The sequence below is a fragment of the Harpia harpyja genome, chromosome 12 (assembly GCF_026419915.1).
Source record: "Harpia harpyja isolate bHarHar1 chromosome 12, bHarHar1 primary haplotype, whole genome shotgun sequence".
In the NCBI taxonomy this organism is placed as follows: Eukaryota; Metazoa; Chordata; class Aves; order Accipitriformes; family Accipitridae; genus Harpia; species Harpia harpyja.
The window spans coordinates 8,079,556-8,106,342 of record NC_068951.1 but is presented as its reverse complement, the minus strand read 5'-3'; the positions used below and the strand labels follow the sequence as shown (position 1 = coordinate 8,106,342).

The 26,787-nt window shown below is 58.2% G+C and overlaps 1 protein-coding gene across 3 annotated transcripts; it reads left to right on the top strand.

The window, feature by feature from the left end:
- The first annotated feature begins 1,687 nt into the window (after positions 1 to 1,687).
- SSC4D (scavenger receptor cysteine rich family member with 4 domains) lies at positions 1,688 to 18,345 on the top strand. Of its 3 annotated transcripts, XM_052803826.1 has the most exons (12): positions 1,688 to 2,273; positions 5,414 to 5,573; positions 9,556 to 9,591; positions 10,400 to 10,705; positions 12,358 to 12,429; positions 12,795 to 13,109; positions 14,045 to 14,125; positions 14,405 to 14,482; positions 15,253 to 15,564; positions 16,068 to 16,145; positions 16,766 to 17,106; positions 18,052 to 18,345. In XM_052803826.1, exons 2-11 carry the CDS (start codon positions 5,462 to 5,464, stop codon positions 17,080 to 17,082), a joined length of 1,707 nt encoding a protein of 568 aa, XP_052659786.1. In that variant the 5' UTR covers positions 1,688 to 2,273; positions 5,414 to 5,461; the 3' UTR covers positions 17,083 to 17,106; positions 18,052 to 18,345. The 3 variants fall into 3 exon arrangements, with proteins under 3 accessions (XP_052659786.1, XP_052659783.1, XP_052659785.1); XM_052803823.1 differs by lacking the exons at positions 1,688 to 2,273; positions 5,414 to 5,573 and having other exon boundaries at positions 9,449 to 9,591; positions 18,057 to 18,345; XM_052803825.1 differs by lacking the exons at positions 1,688 to 2,273; positions 5,414 to 5,573 and having other exon boundaries at positions 9,450 to 9,591; positions 14,408 to 14,482.
- Positions 18,346 to 26,787: the final 8,442 nt, after the last annotated feature.

Genomic DNA, 26,787 nt, shown 5'->3' with positions numbered 1-26,787 from the left:
GGCTCTGTGTTTTCTGCAGATTTGTGAGCCACTTGTTCTCCCCAGCTTCCACCCCTGACCGAGCTGCTGCCATAAAAGAGATCTGGTGACGGCTGCTGTAGATGCCATCCACCCTGCCACTGTAGGATGCTGTGGCAGATGCTGCTCATGGTGCATGTCAGATGCTGAGTGGATGTGGGCATGGCCCTGCTCAGCCCTGACCCCTCCAGAAGCTGCTCTCCCATGAGCATCACCGATGTCCCTGAGTGACTAGGCAGCAGGACCATCACGAAGGACAAAAAGAGCTTTTTCTCCTGGCGAACAAGAGAACAGTCTTGCTGCCCTGTGGAATTTTATAATTAGCCTTTCTTACATTGTGGCTGTTCCTTGAATAAGGCTGGCTGTGTTTTCTCTTCCTCGGAACAGTGTAAGCCCGTAGCCTGATACCGCCAAGCCACTCAAAGCACATGCAGTAATGATGTAGACATGGAAAACGTCTGCTGGATGGAGCTGCTCAAATGGAGATTGGAGATGCTGCTCAAATGGCCCAAGAAACCATGGACAGGGTGGAGAGCATCTTTGGGCTGCTGACCTTAACCCTGCCCATTTGCATTTGGGGAGGCTTATGTTCCTGGTGTTCAAAGTCTGGATCCAGATCGATGCTGAAGTTGATGATTTCCAGTCCACGGGCCCTGGCAGCTAGCCAGGACAGCAGAGAGTTTGTCAAAGTTTAGGCAAAACAGACTTAAAAGGCACCTTTGAAACTTGCAGTTGTGAGCTGGCTAATTAGAACTTTGCTGCTATTGGGAAATAAAAAGTAAATGCCTAATTGCTAATTACTGAATCCCTACAAGAAAGTAATGGCAGGTGGGTAACCGTGCAGTTAGCGACAGTTGTAACCAGAGCCTGCTTTGTACTGAGTTAAAACATGAAGCCCAGGCTTTTAAGGGCATTTAAGGGTCTGGGCTTTGTGTAGGAGCAAATGAGCAATCCAGCAGCAAGAGCAACGAGGCAACTGCTGCCTCCTGTGAAAGCGAGGGCAGGAATCCTGTTGATCGTAAGATCGACTTGTTCAAAGCCAAAAGCACACCAGACTCCTAAAATTGCTGGGGAGCTTAAGAATTCACAAGACTGGGAAACCCAGTATGTTTGGGAGTCCTTTTTCCATCACCTTCAAGGCTGCTGAGAATCAAGAGTCTCGCTTTGTCAGGCTTTTACTTGCAATGATGGTTAAAAATGATTAAACACACACTTCCTTTTAAAATAAAAAGGGATGCCCTGGTCAGGAGCTGAAGGAGACAACAGGAATGTGTAGCACAGGAGGTGATGGAGGTGAATGGGAAAGGTTTCCAGCCCTGGGTTATGGGCATCCCTCACCGTGGGCTGAGATTGCAAGGGCGTGGCAGGTCTCTCTAATGTCCTCAGCAGAGCTGCCTTGGATGGCTGGGCAGGAAAAATCCTGAAAAAAAGGACCTCTGAAGGCAATTTCTTGTGCAGGAATAGGGAGGGAGGACCATGGTTTTCAGGAGAAGTGGGGCCCCAAGAAAGCAGTCCCCAAATCCCCTGGGCAGGGCAGGAGGCTTGGGACCGTCCCCTCCCGCTGTGTCCTGGTGCTGGCTCAGGCATCGACAGAAATATTTCCAGCCAGATGGTTATTGCTGGCTTCTTCTCCAGCCGGGCATTCTGAAAGCCGAGGAGGGAGGTGGGAAGGAGCTGAAAAGCCCAAATCCTCTGAAATAGCTTCTCCCTTCCCCGAGGCGTAGCCCAGACTCTGCCAGCACCCAATTTAAGGATGCGTCCCTGCCTGCCTTCCTGAAACCCGAGCCATTCCCTCTTCGCCATGTCTCCTTAGAGGTCTTCCCTCTCTTCCTCCCTCTCTCCTTCTTCTTCCTCTTCTTCTTCGCCCTCCTCCTCTCTCTCTTTCTCCTTTGCTTTCAGGATGATCTGCCCCAGGATGGGATGCAGGGCTGCCGTCCTGCGCTAGAGCTGTGACCCAGCTGACAGCAGCCACCTCCCGGCGCCAAAGGTGCAAAGAGATGACGGGCTGGAGCTGTTCAGTTGATGGATGAGATCCTTTTTCCTCGACTTTCTTTTCTTTTTTTAAATTTACTAAACAAGATCTCACCTAAAGAAGAAAAATCCTGCTTTATCCCCATCACCTCTTTACTGGGAATATTCATTTCAATAATTATTTTTTAATTTTTTTAACTAGTCAGCTTTTTACTTCAAAAGAGAATAGTTGTCTCTGGGATTCAATATACCCATCTTTATACTGGAAAGAAAATACCAAACAGGTATGTGGATTTATGATGCTTTTTTTTAGGTCAGCATAGTAATTACAAATAATGATCTGCCGGGGGCGGGTGGCGGTTGAAAGTCTGTAATTTCTCATGAAGTTGCTTGAATAGTTGAAAAGTGGAAGAAGTGACAGCTAGAGAGCAGGGGGGTCGGTCCAGCCGTGGCCAAGGGCGACCAAAGGGGACCAAAGGACCCATGGGGTCTTGTGTCCAGGCAGGAGGAGGGAGTTTTCATCGAGGCTAAAGAGCTGGTTGGGCACAGTGTGTCTGCTGTGGTGTGTGTTATTTGGGGTGGAAGCAAGGACTTTCTGTGCCCCGCGTTAGAGCCCTGCTCCTACCCTGTAAGTTTTGCATATCAGACACGGTGGTCAGCGCTCGTACGGGATGGGGGCTGCTGATACGATGTACGCTGCTTCTTCCACTGGATGCATGGCTGGGGCTTGTTTTACAAGACACCTAACAGCTTGAAAGACCTTAGTTTGAAGGCACTTTTGGAAACCTACATTCAGCAACCCTTTAAAAAGGGATGCTGTGCTTTGCTACAGTGCCACAATGGCTTATTATGGCTTAAAAGCAGTTTTTAATCGATAGGCATTCTTAAAGGGCCCCAACACCCCTGGGTGCAAGGAAAGGGGGTTCAGTTTGCAGCCGAACCCCAAGCGTTGGAGTGAGGATGGAGAAGCAGGTGGAAAAGCACAGCCAGAGAAGGAAAGTTGGGTTTTACCTTTTTGGCGTTGGCCGTGGCACAGCATTGCAGTGGTTAATGCCCACTGCCGCCCTGCCAGGGAGCAGGAACGTGCTGGCTCCAGCACAAAAGTGGCCCGCGATGACAATGTCCCTGAGAGCAGGACATGATGCAGGGGTTTGGCCGGAGCAGGGCGGCAGAGGGGCCATCTGTCAGCCCTGCCCCACCGGAGAATGGGGAGGGCTGGCGGGACAAAAGGCGACATTATTCGGTGCTGCAGGAGAGATGAATGGAGTATTGAAAAACACCTCCTTAGAGAGTAGATTGATTTTCATCCCCCATCACTGAGCCGTCTGTCTGCTGGCGGGTCTCCTCCCGAAGCTTGGTCAGCAGGAGCTGAGTGGGGAGAGCAGGGAGGTGTAACGGGGCCGTATCCCATCCACGGTGGCTCCATCCTGCACCTCCAGCGCTGTGCTACCAGCATCTCTCACTGATGCACACAAAAAAGCCTTGGTCTACCGTCATCTCTCGCTGGTGCAGGCAACAAAGTCAAAGGCTTGGTCTGAAGGCTTGGGAGCCCACCCAACCTGTGGTCTTGAGGGACCTTGGCTAGGTGGACACGGCACCGGCACATGGTCCCACCTGGGAGCTCTTCCCACCCCGTGCCTCTGCATCAGAACACCAGGAGCAGCGAAAGGCTGGATGAGGGCTTTCCACAGGGAGGGTGTTTGGTCACCGATGCGGTGGATTTCAACGTCCATTCCCAAGTTTCTGACCATCAGTAGATGCCTCAAGCAGCAACAGTTGGTGCCCATCCCTTCAGGAGCTGTGATTTGTGTAGGCTGGAGGGACTAATTTTAGGGCTCCACTTAGCTGAGACTTACAGCCTGCCTTTAGAGCCAGCGTGTGAAAGCATCCTCACGATGGCACTCCTCCACCAGCACAGGCTGCTGTCCCAGTGCTGCTGTCAGGCCGACTGCTGGGACGTTGGTCTGGGTTCCCAGAGGTGGAAGGGAGAGCAGGATCAGGCCCCATCCCACTCCCCAACAGGGTACGAGTGAAACAGAGCTAGAAATCCACCACTTGGGCAGTAATTTCTGAAGGGAGCAGCAAATGAAGGGGAAATGGCATCTTACGATATTTAATCTCTTCCTTGTTTTCTGCCTGACATTCCCCTGTTTGCTTTCCATCTTGTCCCCACGGAGTTTGCGTCTCCATCCCCCAGGTGAATGATGTTGTCCTATCAGACCCCCAAAATTTCTGTCTTCCCACAGAAATGCCTTTCCCTGCTTTTTCCCATGGGATGACAAAGAGCAGAGACAACAGGGACCTCCGGATAAAACCCTGGGGAACATTCCAGCCGAGGCAGGGAGGTCTCATGTTGGGTGGTTAGCGTGCAGGTCTTGGGGGACATGGGTGACCAGGGATTTGAGCTGCCCAGGAGAGCCCTTGGGTGCATTAATTCATCATGGGGTGGTGAAGAAAGATGGGTGCAAGGCACTGGACCTCAACTTTCTGGTAGCTCAAGTGCCGTATACGACCACGTCCTGCCTGGTGGGACGCCATGGGAACCCCAGTATAGGCTGGGCACCGGGAAGGGTCCCTGGGAGTGGGGAGGCTGTGTCACCCGCGGAGCAGATCCCCTCTTCGCACAGGAGGATGTGGGCATGGTCTCCAAGGAGCCCACTGGAGGAGAGCACCAGAGGGAGAGGAGCCAAGGCAAAGCAAAGGGTTGGCCGCGGTTGTGTCCCGGCTGGGCTTTAGCTGAGTGTTTGTCACCGGCAGAGCTGAAGCAGCCTTGCAGTGGGGGACATGGGGCGAGCAGCCTGGCTGGGGGTGAAGTGAAGCACTGTCCCTTTCCAAAGGGGGTTGTGTGACATGACTTGGTGGAGTACTAGGTCCACTCCATGATCTAGGAAGTGTTTTTCAGGCTTGTGTGGATGGAGAGCTCCTTCCCAATTCTGCCTGGATTTAATGTGTGACTCAGTTTACCCACGTGTGGTATGGGGTATATGGTATATATGTGCTATGGGGTTTGCTTGTAACCTCATGTAGAACTAACAGAAGGACTAGCTCCACGTGGATGCAAACAGGATGGTTCCTTGAATGTCTTGGGCGCTGAAGACCCTGGAAGAGAGCTCTGAGGCTGAGCATTCAGGTGTCCTGGTGGGTCTGAGGTCCATCCTTCTGCCTGTACAGCAGCCCGGCCCTGAGGCTTTCGCTGCTTCCAGTTTTGTCTCATGGGTGGAATATGGCCCTGCAGCTTCATCTGGCCACTCAAAAAAATATCTCTTGTTCTCCATAAATCCAGCCTGAATTATTTTTCATGTGATTTCTGGTCACTGCTCCAGCAAGTGCCAAGGAGGGACTTGTTTGCAGGTCCTGCATGGCCCTTGGTGGGACAAAGGCTCTCCTGGCCATCACCACTAACCCTGCTGTCTGCATGTTTCAGGGACAACCTCCTCTGGACACCCGTCTGCGGGAGGACTGCGGTGCAGCAATGAGACTCGGTCCCTGTCCGGCCAGCTGGCACGGCACAGGGAGGCCAGACATCAGGGTGCTGCCTCTCTCCCTGATGCCAGCCGCGCTCTTCCTCCTCCTCGGCCCCACCGGTGAGCTCCCATGTGGTGTGGCGGGAGGGGGTAATTTTAGGCACCCACAATCTCCCTCCTGGCCTCAGATTTGTGGGCAGGAGATTTTTCTTCATGGAGAGCCACGAGCAGGAATATCACGATGTCCCCAACGGCATAGAGCGTGCATGGGGATGGAGGGAGCAAGTTCAGCTCTTATCTCCCGCCATGACCTATGCGTGATGGCAAGTTCAGCATTCAGGGCTGGCAGGCGGCCGGAGCAGGCAGCTGCCAGCACTGGGGATGGCACAGGTCTGAGCCCCAGGGCAGGCAGCATGGCTGGGAGGATGCTGATGGCCATGGGCTGGGAGCTGGGGCACCAATCCTGCTGAGGCAATGGGTGGGATGAGCACCCGTCCCCTGAGGACACCGGTCCCGAGTTACTCCTGGCAGGCACAGTCCAGCCAGGCTGGGAAGCATTTAAATTGAATTGGAAAAAGCCATTCCTGCTCTCGAATGAGGGTCCGCACGATCGCTGCGGCAGCATAATTATCCTGGTGTGACTTTATCAGTGTAATTACAGCCAGGCGGTTGGTAACACCTTCCTGCCTCAACAAAGCCCTGCCAAGACAAAGCCAGCCAGAAAGCAGGCAATTAAGGTGTAGTCACACACCGTAATTGGATTAAATCGGGTTCTATAGTTCCCACCCCATCAGCTGGAGATTCCCGTCCCCCCCAAGCTGCTGGTGGCAGTGCCGGCGCCCACAGTCGGGGTGTGGGGACCCTGGGGGACCCGGTGGCTCTGCCACTGCCCCCTGCACTGCCGAGCTCTCCCGGTTCTCTTCAGCAATGGGCACGGCTAAGTCGCTAATGAAGGGCAATTTGTCCTCCCATTTGGTGGTTTTATTTAGCACTGTGCCCTGAAAGGGATGGTGTTTACTTGAGCTAGTTTCCTCTTTTCTTTTGGCTTTGTGAAGCTGGATCAGAGGAACGTGGAGGGCTCTATCTCTTCTCAGAAAATACTGGTTTCTTCTCGTTCCTCATTAATGTAGATATACCAGGCATATTTTTTCAGGTCTCTCTTGACTTTGCTGGAGGATGCTCTCAAATGAATATTTCAGAGCTTTGATTTTGACTTAAAGGGAGATGAATATTGAATATTTAACAATGTCCTTTTTATCCACTGCTTTTTCGGCACTGGAGCAGACTAGGTGTTAAAAATCAATACAAACCAGGATCAAATGCTCTTCCTAAAAAGCCTCGCATCTCCACATGTTTGGTGCAGAGGTGATGTGAATTACCTCTCTTCTGTTATCCAGCCCACGGGGCTGCCGTGTCCTTCCCCGTCCTCTCCTCTGACAGCCAGCCTCTCTGCTCCCTTGGTCTCCCCTGTTTAATCCCCAGTTCTTGCTGGTATCGCAGCATTGCTTTCCAACCTGCCTGGGTCCAGCTGGGGTGGCTGGAGAGGGCAGCAGCACCCAACCACGGCTGGAGGTCTCCCAGCTGCCGTTGTTCATCCCAGCTATGGATGGCATCTCGGTCCTAGCCCCTGCTCCTGGGTGCTAAGTCATAGTTACAGCCTTACTCTTATTTCTCTTGGGGCTTCTAGGTCTTTCTTTGGCAGCCTGGTTTTGGAGCTGACTTAACTGTCTCCGAGGCCAAGTCCTAGCAAGGCAAAAGGGAGGTGGGTTCATCTGCTTGACCGTCCCCTCCAGGCTCATGCTGCTTCTCACGGCAGTGACATCCACCTCCGGAGTGGCAGGAACTGACCTTCACGTCATTGCTTGTAGGCTGAGCATGAAGCAGGACAAGGCTGGTCCAAGCCAGGGGTAGGAAAAGAAGCCATGGAGCCACCATGGGCATTGATCAGCCCTTGGCTGCTGTAATTAATGTGGAAGGATTTTAGTTGCTTAGAAGGTGTTACCCGCAGTAGAGGGCTGTGCAGCTGGAGACTCAAGCCTGAGGTGCCCTGGATGCCCGAGATCTGTGCTGTCCTCGCTGCGAGATGGCCTCAAGCATCTGCTGAGGGCTTGCAAACTCCTGGGGCACCCGCAGGTGCAGTGACGGGGACATCCACGAGGTCCAGCCACCCGTCCCCGTTCACCATCCCCCAGGGCATCATGATCAGGTTGCCGTGATCCCCTGGACAAGCTGGAGACCTCAGTGCCCCATGCTGGCAGCATCCCAGGGGGGACCCACATCACTCAGAATTGGGGCTGAGAGGGGTTTTGTGCCCAAAGAACACCCAAACTGTGGGAGAGGGGTGCAGCCTGGCAGGGGGAGCGGGTTGCCGGGGGGACCTTTGGCTCTTGCCCATGCCCCCCCCCTGAGCATCCATACCCCCAGGTGTGGGGCTGCTGGCAGGGTGCTTTCAGAGCCCCTATTTAAACCCAGCTGACTGGGATGTGGATGCATCCTGCAAGTGTTCAGCTCCCTCCAGATGCTGCTTGTCCACGCTGGTCAGAGAGGACTGAGAATTAAACGGGAATTAAAGCCCCACAGCAGCACTGTTTCTCGTGTGGTCAGGCAGCCGAGCCCCAAGGCAGAAATCACCGGGGGTCTGTCTGCATATTGCAGAACCTGGAGCTGCCCTTCCTCAGCTGGCTGGGATCGAGAGACCCTATCCTGACTTTCCGACACCTCTGGATTACACCAGCCCCAGCCCTGTCTCTGCCTCACGCTGCAGGAGACCAGCAGCTTCCCCTGGATTTACCCCCACCGCTACACAAAAGCAGTTTTGTTTAATCGAGAAAACAAGGGAGGAGTCCATCCTCTCCCTGCTCTTGCTCGCTCTTCTCCACCAAGCTCCTTCCCGGCTGTGGGAGGACATTTCTGCAGCAAACTCTTGATAAGCCCTTGGCAGCATTGCCCGGGCTCCGATTACTGGGAGGGCTGGGTTTCCAGCTAAGGAGCCGTGGTTGTTCTCCGTGCTCCTCTCCGCTCCCTCCCAGTTTTCAATGCACCTCTTCTCCTTGATGGTGCCACCAGTGCCTGGTGCAAGATGCCACACACCCCAAAGGGTGGCAGGTGAGGGCACAGGCGCCCATGCCTGTGTCCCCCCACACCAGTCTGGTGCAGCTGGACACACTGGTGTTCTATGGGCCGCGGCCCTGTGCGTGGGCTGCAGAGCAGGGTTCACCCCGGGCACCGCAGCAGGCAGCACGCTGCTCTGCCCACGCCAGAAGCATCATCCTGCCCGGCGGCATGCAGCGGTGGCTGCCTGCGGTTCTCCAGCGCTGACTGTTTCCATCCCGTAAGGTGGCTGCCCCCCATCAACAGGTGTGTTGGGACATGCATATCAATATAGAGCTTGCAAACAGTAGACTTTGTTGGGAAAAAAAAAAGAAAAAATCATTTAAAATGCATAGAGGGATGCCCAGTGCAGTGTTTTCCATCAGATCTCAAACAGGTTTCCCATGTCAGGCAGAATTGGTTTTCCTCATTCCCATCTCACCCCCCAAGTTTTCCATGGGGAGGTGGGGCACGGGCCAGGAGGATGCAGGAGCTACGCAGGATCCACAGCAAGTCAGCGATGGAGCCGGGGAGACACGAAGGTCCCCGAGACCCGGCCCAAGGCACGACCCACCTGGGGCCGCTGCTGCCAGCCACCGGCTCCGACAGAGGAGCTGCTGGCCCGAGATGAGGGGAAGGAAGGAAGGAAGGAGAGGGGGAAGGAACAGCCAGGGAGCTGCTCGCTCTCAGGGAGCTGGTAATGGCAGCCCTTGGCACCCCTCGGCCATGCTTCATCTCAGGGAGCTGCATGAACCCGGGTGAACCATGCTGCTGCCTCAGTTTCCCCACCTGCAAAGCAGATGAAATGATGCCCTGGGCTAGGGTGTTTATTTTTTCCCCCACAAACCTCAGGTCTCTGCAGAAAAAGGAAAGGTCTGGGGGGGTGCTGGGTCTTGCTGTTCCCAGCCATGCCTACCCGCATCCCTGCTGTTGTCATCCTCTGAGCTGCATCCCTCCTCTGCTCACTGCAAGGATGCTGCGGAGATCTGATCCCTTTTCTTCTCCCTTGCAGGCACCGCCTCCGAGCCCGCTCTGTCGCCATTCCCAGGTGAGATTCTTCTCTTAAAGTTGCTTTTCTCTAGAAGTTTTGTTGAAAAATGCATTTTTTTGTTAAAAATGGCATTCGGAGAATTTCAAAAAGGAAGCATATTGGTTTTGAACAAAAAGTAGCAACAAAAAGCAGCAACAAAAAGCTAAACTTCTTTTACAGAAAGGAAATACAGATTCTTTATTATCCCTATTCTGCTTATTATCCCGAGAGAGGAATTTTGCCGCCTCCTGCTGAGTGCCTGTCCCTGTGCCATTCGTCATGCTGAGCAAATAATTCCCTTGACGTAGCAGGCTTGGGCCGCTTACATGCCTGCTCCCCATCACCAGCAGCTTGAAAGATCATCTCCATCCCACTAACTCCCATGTGGGACCAGCTCCGGATGCATTCATTGAGGCTAATAAGAATTTGCTAATTGCATCTCATCACTTGTCACCCAAGTCATATGGCATTACGTGATGTCATGTGTCTGCTTCGCTCCTCTCCCATTTGGTTATTGCCCAGGCCATTAGTAGGCAAGATGATGGGGTGATGGTGCATCTCATTTATGGATTGAGATATGTTGAGTCTCCATGTCCACTGCTTCCAGCAGATGAAGAGAAGCCCATGCCCCACCATCAGGTGGACAGCAGCAAGCCAAGAGCTGCCTTGTGCTACAGCAAAGGGTCACCATTCCCTTTAAGGAGCACAGATTTGGTGCAGAGAGGGCTCCCGCCCTCCCTGTGACACCCACCAAGTGTTTGCCACCTCCTGGTCCCGGGGCAGGCTCATTGCTTTCTGAGGAACCTCTCTCTGCCCGTCCTTCCAGAGATACGGCTCGCCAATGGGCCCAGCCGGTGCCAGGGGCGAGTGGAGATCCTCTACAACGGCTCCTGGGGGACGGTCTGCGATGACGACTGGGACATTGTGGATGCCAACGTGGTGTGTCGCCAGCTGGGCTGCGGTCACGCTGTCACCCTCCCGGCCGCCATGACCTTCGGCCAAGGGAGCGGACCCATCTTCCTGGACAACGTGGACTGCAAGGGCCAGGAGGCAGCCTTGAGCGAGTGCTGGAGCCACGGCTGGGGCATCCACAACTGCTACCACTATGAGGACGTGGCTGTCGTATGCAACGGTAATGAGGCTCGGTTCCTTGGGGGCAAGGAGAACAGGGGGATGCCTGCGGTGCTGCAGACCCTGGTGTCTGCAGATGCCTTGGGGGAGCTCAAGAGTCGTATCTCAGAGCCCGTTCCTCTGAGCCTGGGTCAGCCAAACCTCCTTTGCAGCCTTCCTCCTCCCCCTTCTTCAATCCAGGTCATCTCCCAGCTCAGCACGCTGGTGCTCCGTAGGGTGACCAGCCCGTTTTGCGTTCCCCGTCACTCCCAGCTCAGGGACTTTGCAACCTCTCCAGCATGATCCCTGGGGAAAGAGCACATGCCCACCCACGCTCCTGCTTCTGAGTCAGCCGCTGCCCAACTGCTCTTTCCCCTTTTGACTTGTCTTCTTTAAATTGCTGAGCTTGTCAGTAGGAAATGTTCCTAAAAGTGAGAAAAGCAGTGGAAAGCATTTGAACTTGGCAAGTGAAAGTGGAACAGCTCCATGCCAACCCCTATATACCCTACACATTCCTCCTGCATAGCTATGTAGGGTTTGCTTATCAGCCATGCATCAACGACCGGTAAACGTGAGGCTGTGCAGGCCCAGAGCTCGGCCACTGCTGCAACTGCTTGGTGAATCTCTGCGTCCTGCAGAAGCGGGGCTTGGAAAAGGAGGGATGCTGGGTTGGCTGGTGGGTCGGGACCAGCAGCAGCCAGAGAAAGGAGGTCGTGGATTGAGCAGGAAGCCTGAATCAAGGCGCTGCTGGAGAGGAGAGGTGAAAGGACTGAAGAAGGAGGTGGGGAAGATGGGTCTGAGGGCAGAAGAGTGGCTTGAGCCCTTAGGTGTTTGGAGCTTGGTTGGCAAAGGAGACCAGGAGACGCTCTGGGGTGGCCCTCAGAGGAGATGCAGGAGTTTGACCCAAGCACCAGACCCCTAAGGGAAGGTGCTCCCAGCTGTGCCACGTGGAAGCTTTCAAGAGCCAGCTTTCTGTCGGTTGTGGTTACGGAGGAAAGCGTGGAGCTGGCCAGCTCTTCGCCGTGTCGGTGGGCTGGGTTTCCCAGGATCCTTCCCGCAGTCCTTGAGCATGTGTGCGGCTGGCTATTGGACCGCTCAGCTCCACTGCCATCCAGCTCCCCGCACCACCCCCAGGTAATCTCACCAGCCCAGCCAAGGAGCTGGGACAAGACAGGCAGTGTGGTAGCTTGAAACACCATTGTTAGCAAAAGAAATAGAGGTAAAACAAGCAGGAAAATCAAAATATTACTGTTTTTTTCTTTACACTTGCCATGACTTTGAATCCAAATCCCATGATAGGTGGGAGCCTGACTCCTGACAGCTTAGCACAGCACTATGATTTAGTCCGGGTCCCTATGCCACGCTGCCGGGCACAACTTCCCACCGTGCCAGCAGCCGAGGTGCTGGCTCCATCCACCTTCCTGCACCTACAACCAGGCAGATAGCTCTGGGCAGGGCAGTGCAGCTGCAAACCCCTCTTTCTTTCCCCATCGGGGGTGTTTTGGTGCAAACCCTCTTGCTTTCGGTGGTGCGTGCTTGCCAGCGTATGTGCACGCTGGTGCCGGAGCCGGGGGAGCAGCGGGGTGGGCAGCGCGTGGGGCACTGCTCACAGCCGGCTTCTGGACGGATGGCTGTGGGCAGCAACAGATGCCGCCTCTCTGCTTCCCTTTTCAGAGCTCTCGCCCACGCAAGCCAGCGAAGGACCGACAAGCAGGACCCTCACAGCCTCGGTACAGGATGGGGAAAGTAAGCTGCTCGGCTGTCACTTGCAGGGGCCCGTCCTGGCTGAGGGCTGGTAGAGAGCAGCGTCCCCCACCCGTCGCCCGCTGCCCCTCCGTGAAGCACCCTGACTCTCCGGCTCCGAGGGGCAGACCCCCGGGCACCCTGTCGTGGTGCCAGCCACGGCCAAACCCTATCCCAGAGGTTCACCAAGGCTCCCATCAGCCGGGCTGCCCTAAAGCATCACCCCTTCCCCCGCGGTTTCTCGCCCAGTTTCTTTGCCGTCATGGGCACTGCCAGATCCAGGCTCGGTGGCATCGCTGTGCCGTGGTGCGTGCGGTGACCTCCCGGGGAAAGCAACACCCTTCTCACCACGTGCTGTCACCCTCCAGGTGACGGCAGCATCCGTCTGGTGAGCGGGACCGACACCTGCCAAGGCCGGGTGGAGATCTTCTACCGCGGGAACTGGGGCACCGTCTGTGACGACGACTGGGGCCTGAGCGATGCCAGCGTGGTGTGCAAGCAGGTGGGCTGCGGCCAAGCCCTGGATTACAAGAGCAACGCCTATTTCGGCTACGGCACGGGGCGCATCCTCCTGGACAACGTCAACTGCGATGGCAGCGAGCCCTTCCTCTCCGCCTGCTACAGCCTCGGCTGGGGCATCCATAACTGTGGCCACCATGAGGACGCTGGGGTCATCTGCACAGGTACCAGGGCAAAGCATCACCTTCGGGGCTGTCCCCTGGGGGGGGAAAAATCCAGGGACATCCTGGTCACCGAGGAGAAATGGCCTCAGGGAGATGCTGATGTGCCCAAGGTCAGGCAGGGACCCGGGCTCTGTGTCGCGGGAGCATCCTTTCTCCTTATCTGCCGTCATCCTGGCGCGCCAGAGCAGGCTGCAACACCACTCCGAGAGCCCGGGACGTGGCCTGAGCAGCAATTTGCAAGGGAAACACATCTGTCGGCCTGCTGTTTCCCTGCTCTGCCGGCTGGAAAACAAGCTGCCCGTGTCCGGAAGAAGCGAGCGGCTGCCAGGGGCCAGGCATGATGCCAGGCCCAGCCTGCCTCCCCTTCCCCTCCCTAAATGATGTATTTCTGCCATTCTCCACTGATTACCATTTATAATGTTAATAATCCCCCTGAATTCCCTCATTATCACGGCTAATGACAGGAGCAGTAAGTGCCAGTGCTTTCCCTTTCCCACTACTAACAAACAAAGGGGCTGATGTGAGAGAAAAGGGACAATTTTCTCAGGCTGGTCCTTTCCTCCCTAAACGTCCCCGTCCCCTCTGACACCTTGCCTGGGCACAGACCCGATGGCACCCCCACGCACAGCCCTGGCTCAGCGGGGCAGGGGAAAACCGAGGCTTTAGAGCTAACGAACCCTGCCTGATAAACCTCCCAGGTATGTGAAGCAAGACACCCCATGGCACTGCAGGTGGGACCTCGGTGCTTGGGTTGGGGTGGAGAAGCACCATCTCCAGCACGTGGGCAGCAGGGATGTGCGGATGGACATGATCCATCTCCATCCCCATCGTCCCGGAGCACCCAGACCACCCTGCGTCTGCCTCCCGGAGTCAGCAAGTTCACGGCTTTGCAGCTTCTCCCCCCATGTCACCTCTGTCCCTCTGTGTCACCGCAGGGCTGGACACATCCACCATCACGTCCTTCGCCACCTCGGTGGCCCTGGACTACGAAGAGACGCTCACTGCCACGGCCACAGGTAGGAGGTCGGCAGCCACCCAGCTCACCCTTGTGCCATAGCTGGGGCTGGGGGCTCGCTGGGAGGGGACCGTGCCTCCTGTGTCCTCCCGTGACCCCAGCACGGTCACCCTGGGGTCCTGCCGCACGTAGGTGAGGCTCGGGGGGTGACATTGCCCACGGCAGGAGCTTGCCACGGGGCCGCCGAGGTGCTAGAGGCCCCTGGCACCGATTGGAGAAGGGCAGTGGGTGCTGGAGCCTGACCCCCCCCAACACCCGCGTGTCCCCACGCTTGTCCCAGCAGTGACAGACGGCAGGGACCAGCCTTCCCAGGCCACCGAGGTGGTCACCACCGCCCTCTTTACCGTCGAGCAGGAAAGTAAGTGTGCGGCCGCTGCTAGTCCTACACAGGGTCCGGCACGGCCCCCTGAGCTCCGTGTCCCTGGGGGGTTACCCCATATCCCCAGGGCTCACCCTACAGCCCTGGGAATTACCCCATGCTCCCAGGGGACCTTCCGCATCCCCTGGGTTTACCCCATTCTCCCAGGGCTCACCTCACATTCCCAGGGGATCTCCGGCACCCCGCGGTTCACCCCATGCTCCCAGGGTTTACCCCACACCACCAGGCAGTTGCCCCATGCCCCCAGGACGTACCCCACCTGCCCAGGGCTCTCTTATGTCCCCAAGAGTACCCCAGGGAGTTACATCCCCAGGGCTCACCCCACATCCTCACGGCTCGCCCCACGTCCCCAGGGCTCCCTCCATATCCCCAGAGGTTACCCCACATGCCCAGTGCCCCAGGAGTTACCCCACATCCCCAGGGCTCACCCCACATCCCTAGGGCTTACTCCATGCTCCCAGGGTGTTCATCCCATGCCCCCGGGGGTTCACCCCACATCTCCAGGGATTACCCCGTGCTCACAGTACTCAGCCCTTGCTGCCTGGGAGTTGCCCCACATCCCCAGGACTCACCCTATGTTCCCAGGGGATCAGCCCATGTCCCCAGGGTCTCACCCCACATCCCCAGGGCTCACCCCTCGCTCCCTGGGGGCTCACCCCATAACCCCGGAGGCTCAACAGGGGACATCGGACCCCCCGCGGAGCCCCGGTCCCCCCGACGGCGTGCCTGTGCCAGGGCCCCCCACGCAGGTGGCGGCGTGCGGCTGGCAAACGGGAACGGGAGCTGCCGCGGGCGGGTGGAGGTACGGCACCGCGGCACCTGGGGCACCGTCTGCGACGACGACTGGGACTTCCCCGACGCCCAGGTGGTGTGCCGGCAGCTGGGCTGCGGCGCTGCCCTCGCCGCCACCGTCCTCGGCTCCTTCGGCTACGGCAGCGGGCCCGTCCTGCTGGATAACGTGGGCTGCGGCGGTGGCGAGGCTCGCCTGGCCGACTGCTTCCACCTGGGCTGGGGGCAACACAACTGCGGCCACCATGAGGATGCCGGGGTCATTTGCCGAGGTGAGACCGGGAGCGAGCCCGGTGGCCACCGGCCTCCACCCGAGGGTCTTCCCTTGCCGGCCGGGTGGGAGAGGGGGGGATGGATGAGACCGCCCGGGGGTCCCCAGGTCTCCGCTGAAGCCTGGCTCGGTGGCATGGAAATCCAACGAGATAATGGGCGTAGGGAGGATTTCGGCCACGCTCAGGCTGGCTGCGGGAAATGAGGTCCCCGAAATGGGGTGGCAGGTGGATGTGAGCCCCCAGACCCTGGGGTTCCTCCTGCCCACGGGGGGAAAGCGGTGGCTGTTGAGTGCCGTGGTGTCTGGTGGTGGCCAGAGCGTGGGTACCACCTCTGGTCTCTGTTTGTGCACTTTCCTGGAAGTGCAGTGGCTGCATATCCCACCCCACACATCCCTGCATCCATCCCCGGCCACCCCACACCACTGCTGGGGGGCTCTGACCCAGCCCTGGGGGGCACAGGCACCCCCCGAGTCGCTTTTCCCACCCGTTCCCCACTGCACCAGGTGCTGACAATGCTGGAGACCATTACCAAGAAGCCACCGCTACAACCACCACATCGGCCCCGACTCATCCCAAGGATGGTAGGTATCGAGGTATTGCCTGGGGATGCGGTGCCAGCCCTGGGGATGCTCTGCACTGGCACAGGGTGGAAATGGAGGTGGCTCGGGCAGAGGCCAGCTGCTTTGGCAGTGCCTGAAGCACTGACCTGGAGCAGCCCCCAGGAGGGGGAAAAGCTGTGCTGGTAGCACTGTTAAGCCATGGCCTCTCCTGGTGTCCCCAAGGCTGGTCCAGGCAGAGGAGGTGATGGACCTTAGGTGATGGACCTCAGGTGATGGACCTCAGTGGGGAGAGGAGGGCATGGACCAACGGAGCTGAGCCAGGAGCAGAGATTATTGTCTGTTCCTTCAACCTGAACATCCACCGCGGTGCTTTGGGGGTCAGCCCCAGCTCTGATGGTGGCAAGTGGTCACCCCCTCATGCTCTTGCCTGTGCAGAGGCAGCGGGGGAGCTGTGGGCAGCAGCAAACATCTGCCCAACCTTGGAGAGACCAGGGCTCTTCTTGCCCTGGGGCCACCTGGCCGGGAAGGGCCCCTTCTCCATCAGCCCTGGGGAACCAACCGTGCAGGCAGGGAGATGCGGTGTTGGGGTGGGCATGGGCAGGGGCTGCTCCCGGGGCTGCCTCACCCCATTCCTTCCGCAGGGTCCCTGCGCCTGGTGAACGGCAGCCACCGGTGCGAGGGGCGCGTGGAGATGTTCTACCTCTCCCAGTGGGGGACGGTGTGCGACGACGCCTGGGACCTGCGGGACGCCAAGGTGGTGTGCAGGCAGCTGGGCTGCGGGTACGCCGTGGCAGCCTGGGGGGAGGCACGCTACGGCCAGGGCACCGGCTACATCTTCCTCGATAACCTCAAGTGCAAGGGCCACGAGCCCTCGCTGCTGCGCTGCTCCCACATCCGCTGGGACGTCCACAACTGCGACCACTCCGAGGATGCCGGTGCTGTCTGCAGCATCCTGTGACCGTCCGCCGGGACCCTCACGCAGGTACGGGGGAGGACGGATGGTGGAGGCAGCTGGTGGCAATGCCCACGGAGAGGGGCTGCTGGTCGGGGACGCTCACTCTCTGCCCCCTGTGGGTGTTTGGGCTCTGAGGATGGGAAGAGCTGGCTGAAGACTGGGCTTTCCTCAGCTCCTAAAATACTGGCTGAAGCTTCCACCCCCAAACTGCCCCTTGCAAAAACAAGACCATTTTTGGTGTGAAATCTGATTGGTTTCAGCCATTCCATTTAAAAGATGAGGAGAGAAAAATGGATTTTCTGCTGTGAAAATGATGTTAGATTATACTCAGAAAATGTAAAAAGGGGGCTGAAATCAAACCAGGATATTCCAGCGGCTCTGCAGTGAGTTGCTGCTGTTCTGCAATTTGCTTTGCAAACCCCCCAGCAATCCGAATACCTGGTTTTTCTTCTCAGAAAGAAATTTTGGCAGAAGAAATACCAAGTCCTCACCAATTTCCATGCAGCAGAAATCTCACACTGTCTGCAACCCTGTCCTGCTTTGCAGTTGCCCAGTATTTCTTCCTTGTGCCCATTTCACCTCCTGTTTCTTCTGCAAACACCACGGGGTTTGTGGAGAGCTCAGCCGATATTTCTCTTCCCCAGGGGGCTTCGGCTCAGCCAGTCCCTGCCCCAAAAATCCCCTGGGGAGCGGGGAAGGACCGGGCTCCCTGCAGCCTCCCCATCCTTCTCCATCCTGCGTGGTCCAGACCAGCTCCCTGCCGGCTCTCACTGCTCTTTCCCAGGAGCTCCGTGATGCTCTGAGGTGTCTGGGGCAGACAGGGAGATGGCAGGCAGGGCAGGAGCAGATGGAAAACCATAGGGAAGACCCCAAATCCCTGCCCAACGTGAGGGGAGGGTGGCAGTGCTGAACCCAGGAGCCCAGTCCCTCCCTGGTGCTGTGCCTTTGGGGTGAAGGCTGTTTCCCTCCCAGCTCAGGTGGAAGGACCCAGCCTGCAGCACCAGCTGCCTTCGCCGTCAGCTGTTTCTGATTTCTAATGGGACACCAGCAAAATGATCTTCATGTTTTCGTGGACGGGGTGCGAGGGTGAGGAAGGGCTCGTGCAGCGGCGCGGAGCAGGTCCCGGCTGCTCCCTCCACCGCACTCACTGCTCTATTTGTGCAATTCTTTTGTTAATAATAGATTGTGCATATTCCTGGGTTGGGGTTTTTTTCCCATTTTTTCTTATACGTGTTTGGGTTTGTTTTGTGAATAAATAAAAGCCCTTCAAAAGTGTGCTGAGACCTCATTTGCTTCCCTGCCACCCCGTTGAAGCCCGGGCAGGAGCAAATGGCTGGGGAACAGGTGATGCCCCAAGCCCAGAGGTAAGGGCTCAGCTCTCGCTGCCAAAAATTGGTGCAAATCCTTTGCTGGCTCCCGAGCTGCCCTCGATTCCCACCCAGCTGGGAGACAAGCTTGGACCCTTCCCCACCCCAGCTCCGGGGCGTACAGCCCTGACCCCCACCAGGCTCGGGGGGCGAGATTGGATCCAGCTCTGGGTTTGTTCCCGGTGGGATTTGGCAGCCCCGCGGGCTGCGGGGTTGCTGCTGAAGCAGGTGCGTTGCCATTGTGTGCCTGTACGGGCTCTGCAGTGCTGACGACAGTAAATTCGGTGTTGCTTGCTAACGACGGAGGAGCAGATGGGAAGAGAAACTGTCCTGGGAGCTGCAGCCCCTACTGCTGCCTGCTGCTGCCTGCAGAGAGAGGCTGTGACCGTGGGGCTGGGGACCGGGAGAGAGGGATCCCCGATTTGGCGAGGCTTTTCTGCACCCCGAGTGCCGGTGGTGGTGGCCAGGGCAGCGGTGTGCTCTGAGACAGCGTGTCGCAGCCACCAGACCTCCGTGGACATCGGGGACATGTCCCAGCCTGGTGCAAGTCCCCTCGGGTGGCCCTGGCCCCATGGTCCGGTAGCCAGCATCAGGCTGATGTTGGCTGCCTCTCCACCACTTCCCATGGACAGGGCTTTCCCAGCACTTTGTTCCCAGTCCAGATTTCCACCAGTAGGGAAACTGAGGCACGGAAGCATCTTCCAGGCAGGCCGTGATGGCACAGTTGGACATGGGCTTGCTGGGACCCTGGGAGAGGGCAGGGATGTGGCGTGTGAAGAAAACCTCTCCTTATACTGTGTTCCCAGGTCCTGCATGCTCAGCTGCCCACCCCGCTGCCTCCTCACCCCCCCACTGCCACCACTGCCTCCCACCTCGCCTCCTGCCTCCGGGACAGCTGGGCGATGCCTGGGTCCTGCTGGGAGCAGAAGGGGGGGACAGAGCTGTCCCCGACAGCCCCCAGGCCCCCCCCACAGCCCACACCAGCTGGGGATGGGTCAGAGGGTACCATGGGCTCTGCCAGCTTTGCTCCCCCCCCCACCGTGGCTGTGGGAGGTGGGAAGGGGGCTGGTGGCCAGGAGCTGCTCTGGAGGCTGCTGCCTTGTGGGGTGTGGCGGGGAGGATGATAAGAAAGGCTGGCTGGGTTTTCCCTGTTTTCCTTGGGGACTGTGTCTGGAGCCGGCAAGCTGGGCTGGTTTTTGGCGTCACCCCACACCCTGCTCCTATTTGCTTTAGGCTGGGAAGAGCAGGTCCTGCTCTCCCTGGGCTTCTCCCTTCCACGACCTGCAATCCGGCAAGCAAAGGGTTTCCAGCCAGGAGAGACAGCAGCCTCCTCCCTTGTCTTCCAGCCTTTTCTCCCGAAGCCAGCTTGGGATGTACTGGGATCCACAGGGATCCCTCCCTGACACCCCATGCCCAAGCTGGGCATCATCTCTATGGGAGCAGGGAGTGACAGGCAGGGTGGGAACAGGGTACCAGCACGGGGGGATGCTCTGGCCCTGGAGCAGGGTACCAGCGTGGGGGAGGATGCCAGTGGTGCGAGAGCATCCCACCACGGGACCACAGCCAGGCCACAGCGGCTGCGTGGGAGCCGGGAGAAGCCACGGTGCCTGCCTGGCTCTTCTCCTCTTGCCGACATCAGCTGTTTCTCTGTGCCCGGAGCAGCTGCGGCTCCGCACCGGTCGATGCCATTGATTAGTTCATCTCCCCATCCCTGGAGAGCGGACAGCGCGGGGGGCGGCAGGGGGGAGAGAATAAATATTTCAGCAGGTCCAGGCAAAAGCTGGGGTTATTTTGGGGCCGGGATTTATGGGCTATTAGGAATAAGGAATGAGTCTGTGCTGGGGAGAGGAGACCCATTAATCCAGGCTGAAGGAGCACAAATGAGCAAGGGGAAATGGAGGAGGCTTTAATTATTTCGCCATGTTTCAGAATAAAAAGCCGGCCCTCCGGCCGAGTGCTGGCATGGGGCTCGGGAGCTCTGCTCCCTGGGAACTGGGGCAGGCAAGGGGGCACTCACGGTTAAATGCCCCCCCAGCTGTGCTGGGAGGGATGGGGGTCCCATTCTGGGACCAGTATGAGACCAGTACAAGCAGTGTTGCTGGCTGGGACGTGATATGGAGGATGCACTGCTTGTGGGGGGAGGCTGCAGAGTGCCGGGATGGCTGGAGGGGCCCGTGGGTCGGTGCCCGGTCCCAGGGGTGCCCTTCCTGGGCCAGGCCAGCCCCACTACCCGCCGTGCCCCATTAAGGCAATCCTGTCTGTGCCTGTAACCGGAGGAGCTGGGCACCGGCACAGGGGTGAGTCACTGCCGGAGGCAGCCCTGGCCCGGAGAGCATCCCTGGCTCTGCTGTACCCAGCACCACCTGGGTGACCTTGGGCTGCGCTCCGCTCCCCGGCTCGTCGTGCCCACCCTCGCTCTCCCTGTCGCCTCTGCATCCCCCCCGTGTGCCTCAGTTTCCCCAGGGGCACCTGGGACGGTGGCCCTGGCTCACCCCTTGGCAACCTCGGGGAGCTGCAAGGACCCGGCTGCCCTGGCTGGGGGCACACCTTACCCCACGGGGGGCACCAAGGGGCAGATTTACCTCCGCCGGGGCAGCCCGTCCCATCCCCTGCGGTGGGGGGTCTCGGGGATGTGGGGACCCACATGGTGGGGATGCAGGGCAAGGACAGCCTCGGACCACCTCCTCCTCTGACGGGATGGATGAGGACCAGGTCTCCCTGCAGCATCCCTGCGGCACAGCAAGTCTTGTTCCCTTGGGAGCATGACCCAGGGTGCCAAGGTCATCCAGCAGGACCACGGTGGGGTGCAGGAGCCGTCCGGCGCACCCCACGCCGGGCAGCGTCCTCCTTCCCCGCTCCTGCCAGGCCTGCCGCCGCGGCTCCCACTGACGTCACCTCGCCGGAGCCAGGAGCTATTTTGGGAACTGCAAAGTCACTGGCGCAATTAGTCCGCTGGCAAAGGGAGCGGGGTGGCTGGGAGGACCGCGAGGCCGACTGCTCTCCACGCCGTGCCCGTGTCGTGCCGGGGGGCTGCGTGGCCGTGGCCCGTGGGCGCCGGCAGATCTGCGCCTCTCCTTGCGCCTGCAGGCTCAAGGGTTCCCTCCGCCAGGGTAAACGGCCACGGTTGCAAATCCTCCCATCCATCATCTCCTCCTCTCTGCCTTCTTTTTTTTTTTTTTTTTTTTGCTTTTAATTTTATTTCGTTCCTCTGGCAGGAGCCACCCCACGTGGGCTGCCGAACGCTGGCAAAAGCCAGCTCGCTGCCGCCTCGCTGCCATCGCTTGCATTTAGAGAGGCAGGAAAGCAATTAGCTGGCAGCAATGCTGGCAACGTGCTTCCCATGGCAATGCCACCAGAGAACCCCACGGGTGAGGGGCTCTCCGGGTGGGAGTGGGGGTCCGGCTGTGCCTGGGCACTCTGCCTCCGGCTGTGCCTTTGGTTTAATCTGGTTAGCGTCTTTTTGGATGCAGCCATCAGGGTGCAGGATCAGTGCTCCCGGCTGCACGGCCCAAACAGCTCCCTTGTCCCCCGTGCTGGGGATGGGGACATGCCACGTGCTGCTGTCACAGCAGAAGGACACCCGTCCCTGGGTCACAGTGCAAGCAGAGAGTGGGGTCCTGGCCCACAAGTGCTTTTGTGCCTGGGGTCGGGGGGACAGTTAGAGAGGACAGTCAGGGTGCTCAGCCCTCCTCCCCCAGTGCTAGTTGCTTTCTCTGGCCACCCTCCTCACCTCCCAGTAACCTCCAGGTCACGGCCAGAGGGGACGTGCACAGAAATGCTGCGAGAAGCTGATCCTGGCAGGCTCCAAACACCCCAAAAGTGGGGGTCCAAAAATCCCTTTAAAAATCTGGAGACTTTCCCATGTGCCCCTGGCATCTCTTTCAGTCCCATCCCCCAGGAAAAAACCCCAAATCCTTTCACCTGGGGAGGTGCCATAGCAGGAGTCGGTGCTCAGCTCCCCAAACCCTGAGCTGGGGCTTTGGGCAGGGAGACCCACGGGGCCGGATCCAGCACGCTGCCCGTCCCCTGCCCGAGGGCACGGCAGAGATGCTTGGGTGCAGGCAGGCTGACACCCACCGTTCCCCATCGCTTGGAGCCCCGACTTGGTCCTGGAGCGGGGAGGGGGGGGGTGTCCCTGCCTGCGCTGGGGCTGGAGGAGCAGCCAGAGGTCCTGGAGTGGGGATGGACGGGGCTGGGTGGGAACAGGGGTCCGGGGGGTGGCTTTGGGGGTGACGGGGGCCATGGGAGGGCAGTGGCAAGGTGGGGAGCCTGTGCCCCCCCATCCCAGGGCTGGGGGAAGGGGCTGCGGTGGTGGGGCTGGGAGCTGGGTGAGCCTGTGCTGAGTCACGCTGCAGAGCCGGTGAGCAGGACTGCAGCAAGCGGCTCGCTGCCGCCCGCCTGCAATGGGGACGATGTGACAGCCCCGTCCCTCCTGCCCGCAGCACGCTCCAGCTCCTCACCTGCTCCTGGGGGTCCAGGATGCTGATGTGGGGGTGATGCCCAGGCTGGGGGGGTCCTACCGTGCCCCAGGTCGTGGCTGTCTCGGTGCTCCCGGCCCTTCTTGCACCTCTCCTGGCCCCCTCCCCTGCAATAGGGATGGGGCAGCTCTTCGGTGGGGGTCCCAGGGACCCTGGGCAGGGAGGAGGGAGGACTGAGCTCTCCTTGGAGGACGAATGTCCCCGACCCCAGTGCTGGAGGGGTGTCCCCGGGTAGCTGTGACCAGGGGGGCACAGCAGGGCTGGGGGGCCACTCACTGCCAGCACAAACATACAAAGGCACTTGGCAGCTGCTGGAACATGGGGTGGCTTTCCCCTGGCACCGGGAGGGGTGGGGGGGTGGGCTGGCAGAGACCCCCCCCAGCTCCCACTCAGTGCCACCAACGCAGGGCACGGGGCTAAGCACCCAGCCCTGTGCTGGTTCCCCAACACCCCTGCCACCGCACAGGACAAAGGGTCGAGACAGGTCCCTGCTGCAGAGGGAAACTGAGGCACAGGCGGTGTCCGGAGGCTTGGCCCCACATGCTGCCACCTCTCATGCTTAAAGCCCGGGGCAGCTCCGTCCCCGCAGGAGGCTGGTGACCACCCTGCCCAATGCTGCCCACCAGCCCCACAGAGCTCGGAGCTGCTTCTGGAGGGACTGAGACAGCCAGGGCTTTTTTTAGGTGCTCCATAAGTGCCGTCTGGGCGGTATTTATATCGGCTCCTTAAATAAGAGCTGCCATCTGAGCCCGACGCGCCTGCTTAATTATTAAAGCCCAGCGGGGAGGCGGTGTGCCTGCCTGGCCCCGGCCCACCTTCCCGCTGGCTCCCTGGTGGGGTCCTGTACCCCAGGTCCCCCCAGCTCCCCACCACCACCCAGGGTGAGGGCTGACATCCCAGCCACCCCAGGGCATCCTGGCTTCCCACGGGCATACGTCCAGCGTGGGAGCATCTTCCCTGGGGCTGGGAGAAAGGCGGGGGGGGCGGATATTCCAAGTGGAGGCGGCCATGGCATGGGCATTGCTGCAGTTGTCAGTGCCACGGTGCTTGTTCGGGTATTAGGGATAAGGGGAGGGTGAGCTGCCCTCCCATCCCATCTCGGTGGTTTGAGGTGGTCCCAGGGAAAATCATCCCCGGAAGCCTGGCTGTGTACCCCGAGGGGTACGGGCAGCCCCACTTCATGGCAGGGCTGATGCTAAACAGCGCAGGAGGGCAGCTGCTGCAGCAGAATTAATTTGGGCTTGGGAAGTGCTTTGAAAGCCTGAGATGAAAGGCCAGGGCTGAGTACAAAGTGCTGCGGCTCCGCAGACGGGGGGAAGGAAGTTCCCCTTCAAAGCACCATCGGTCTGGTGGGCTCGTCGCCGGCTGCGCCGTCAGCCACGGCCCCTCCATCACCTCGTGCCCCAGGTGAGGCAGCGTCCTGGCTCCGGGGCATTTTGGGGAGCGTTGGTGCACCCCTGAGCTCACTCCGGTGTTGGTTGCGGGGTCCTTCCTCGGGGCTGGTGGGACCCCCCAGCTTCTGTGCCTGGCAGGGTGGAGGGGTGCTGGGCTGGGACCAAGCCTGCACCATGGCAGGCTGGTGAGCGCTGCTGGTGGGTGTGGGGGGAGAAGGGATGCCCTTGGCCTGTTCCTGGGATGCTTCCCTTGCTGTGTCACACAGCCAGACTTGGAGCAGCAAGGTGGAAAAGGGGCCAGGCTGTCGGGGTGCTGGGAAGCTGGGGCCAGGCAATCTGCCCAGCAAGGGGTCAGGCAGGGAGGACACCAGGGCACTGCTGTCCTGCAGCCTGTGGGGATGGGGACACCAAAGCCAGAGGTTTTCTCAGTTTGTTTTTCACATGCTCAACTGCAAAAGCTGGAAAACTGCTCCCCTGGGCAGGCAGCACCTTCCTCAGGGCAACCTGAGCAGCAGCCGCCCAGGCAGCAGGACTGGAAATCCCTGGGCTGTGCAGGAGCCAGGGCAGCATCCCAGGGATGGCACCCATCATCCCAGGGATGGCACCCATCCCAGCTCCGCGCACCAGCCCCGGGGAATGCCACCCTGTGTCCCCCGCTCTGCCCGGCTTTGCCACCCACCGGCTGAAGACACGCAGGACCCCAAGCACTGGGTCACTGCTTGCTGTTGATGTAAGGTGTTGCCGGCATGCCTGCGTACCAACAGTGACAACCCTTGCCCTCGGCGTGGGGACAGGCTGGGGAACCTGCACCATGCATCCCCCTCGCCGGGCATCCGCCTCGCTCCAAGCAAGCAAATGCCGAGGGACTCCCGGCACTCTCCCACAGCAAGAGAGGGGTGAGGATTTTTGGATCCATTTTTGGAGCAGTCAGCAGCTAACCCAAGCAAACCTCCAAGTCAAAGAGAATTTACTGTCTTTCCTTGCGGTGTCACAAGGCATTGACAAGACGTAACGGGGAAGGCGAGAAAATGTGAAGAGAAGGACTCATCTTCCAGGCCGCAGGAGTTAACAAAGTGGCACATCTGAACGCGCTGGAATATTTTTAATACTGTAGGCGGAATTGGGGTTATTAGGCTTTTCTGGGACATCTGCAGAACAGACCCACATCCTTTGGGTCTTTGTGATCTCCCAACCCAGCAGCCGTCTGGGCTCTTGCTGAGGGGTGTCTATAGGTACCAGGCAAAGGTGGGAGAAGGGCATTTAGTGATGGGCAGCCAGATGACACCTCCAGCTGCCTGGGCTGCCTGCCCGAAGCTTCTAACTCTAGCCGTTCACCACCTAACCTTCATCCCACCGCTGCCCGGTCTGTAAAACAGAAGAATTACGTGATGCAAAGGGTGCTGATCTATGCATCGGAGCCCAAAAAGGGGCTGGATACACTGCAGATAAATATTATGTCCAGATCGCTATTCTGAAGAATTTACAGCATTATGAATATTGTGTTCTGACCTGTGATGGGGAAGGAAATCATCTCTGTTGTGAAATGTATTTATTGCTATGGTGCTTTGACAGGAATAAATCAGTATTTGCTTGGTCTGGGGCAAAAACACAGTCACCGTAAATTGGCAGAGCTGCGGTGATTTGGACTAGCTGAGAACCTGCTGTATTTATGCAAATTACTAGATAAGTGTCATAAGGTTTGTATGGAGAGGCAATATTTTTTATTAGGCCATATGATGTATCTGGAGAAACTAGACGAGCTTCCAGGCACATAAGTGCTTCTTCGGGTCCAGGCTTGTGTTCAATATTGTCCGTGAGAATCCAGTTGTATCCAAGGGCTAGTATTATTTTTTCCAGGTTAGAGGAACCATACATCCAACCCAAATGTAGCAGCATCACTCAAAAGGTGTCCAGGATGAGCAGGCAGCTCCACTCTGACCCGTACCCAGAGATCTGATAGTCCTGCTTGGCTTGGGTGATGCCCTACAGCATTTCTAGACACCTCCAGACTATTGATAAGAAATGGTAGCCATAGCTGAAAAACCAGTTTGGGACCCACGACCTACTTCAATATTCTCTTGCATTCTGTACTTTTTTACTCAAATTGTCTCCCCAAAGCTGGCATCATGCAGAAAACAAAGCAAAAACCCGCTGCTGAGCTCTCCAGAGATGATGGCGAGCCTCCTCAGAAGAATGAATGCGCCATTATCAGAAAAGAGGAATAAACTGCCCTTGTCTATGGGCGCTCTCCTTGGGATAGCCATAGTGGTAAACAAAAGCCGGGCACAAAGGCTGTTCTCACACCAGAACCACGTACGTCGCGGGGTGTGAGGCCGGGGATGCGAGCAAGGAGACAGCGTTTCATTTTATAGAGGAAATAGAGAGGATCTGGGTGTATTTCTAGTTTTATTTATCAGAAGGCATAATTTCTTCTGCTCTTGGAAGCTGTAAACAAAGAAGTATTTTGTG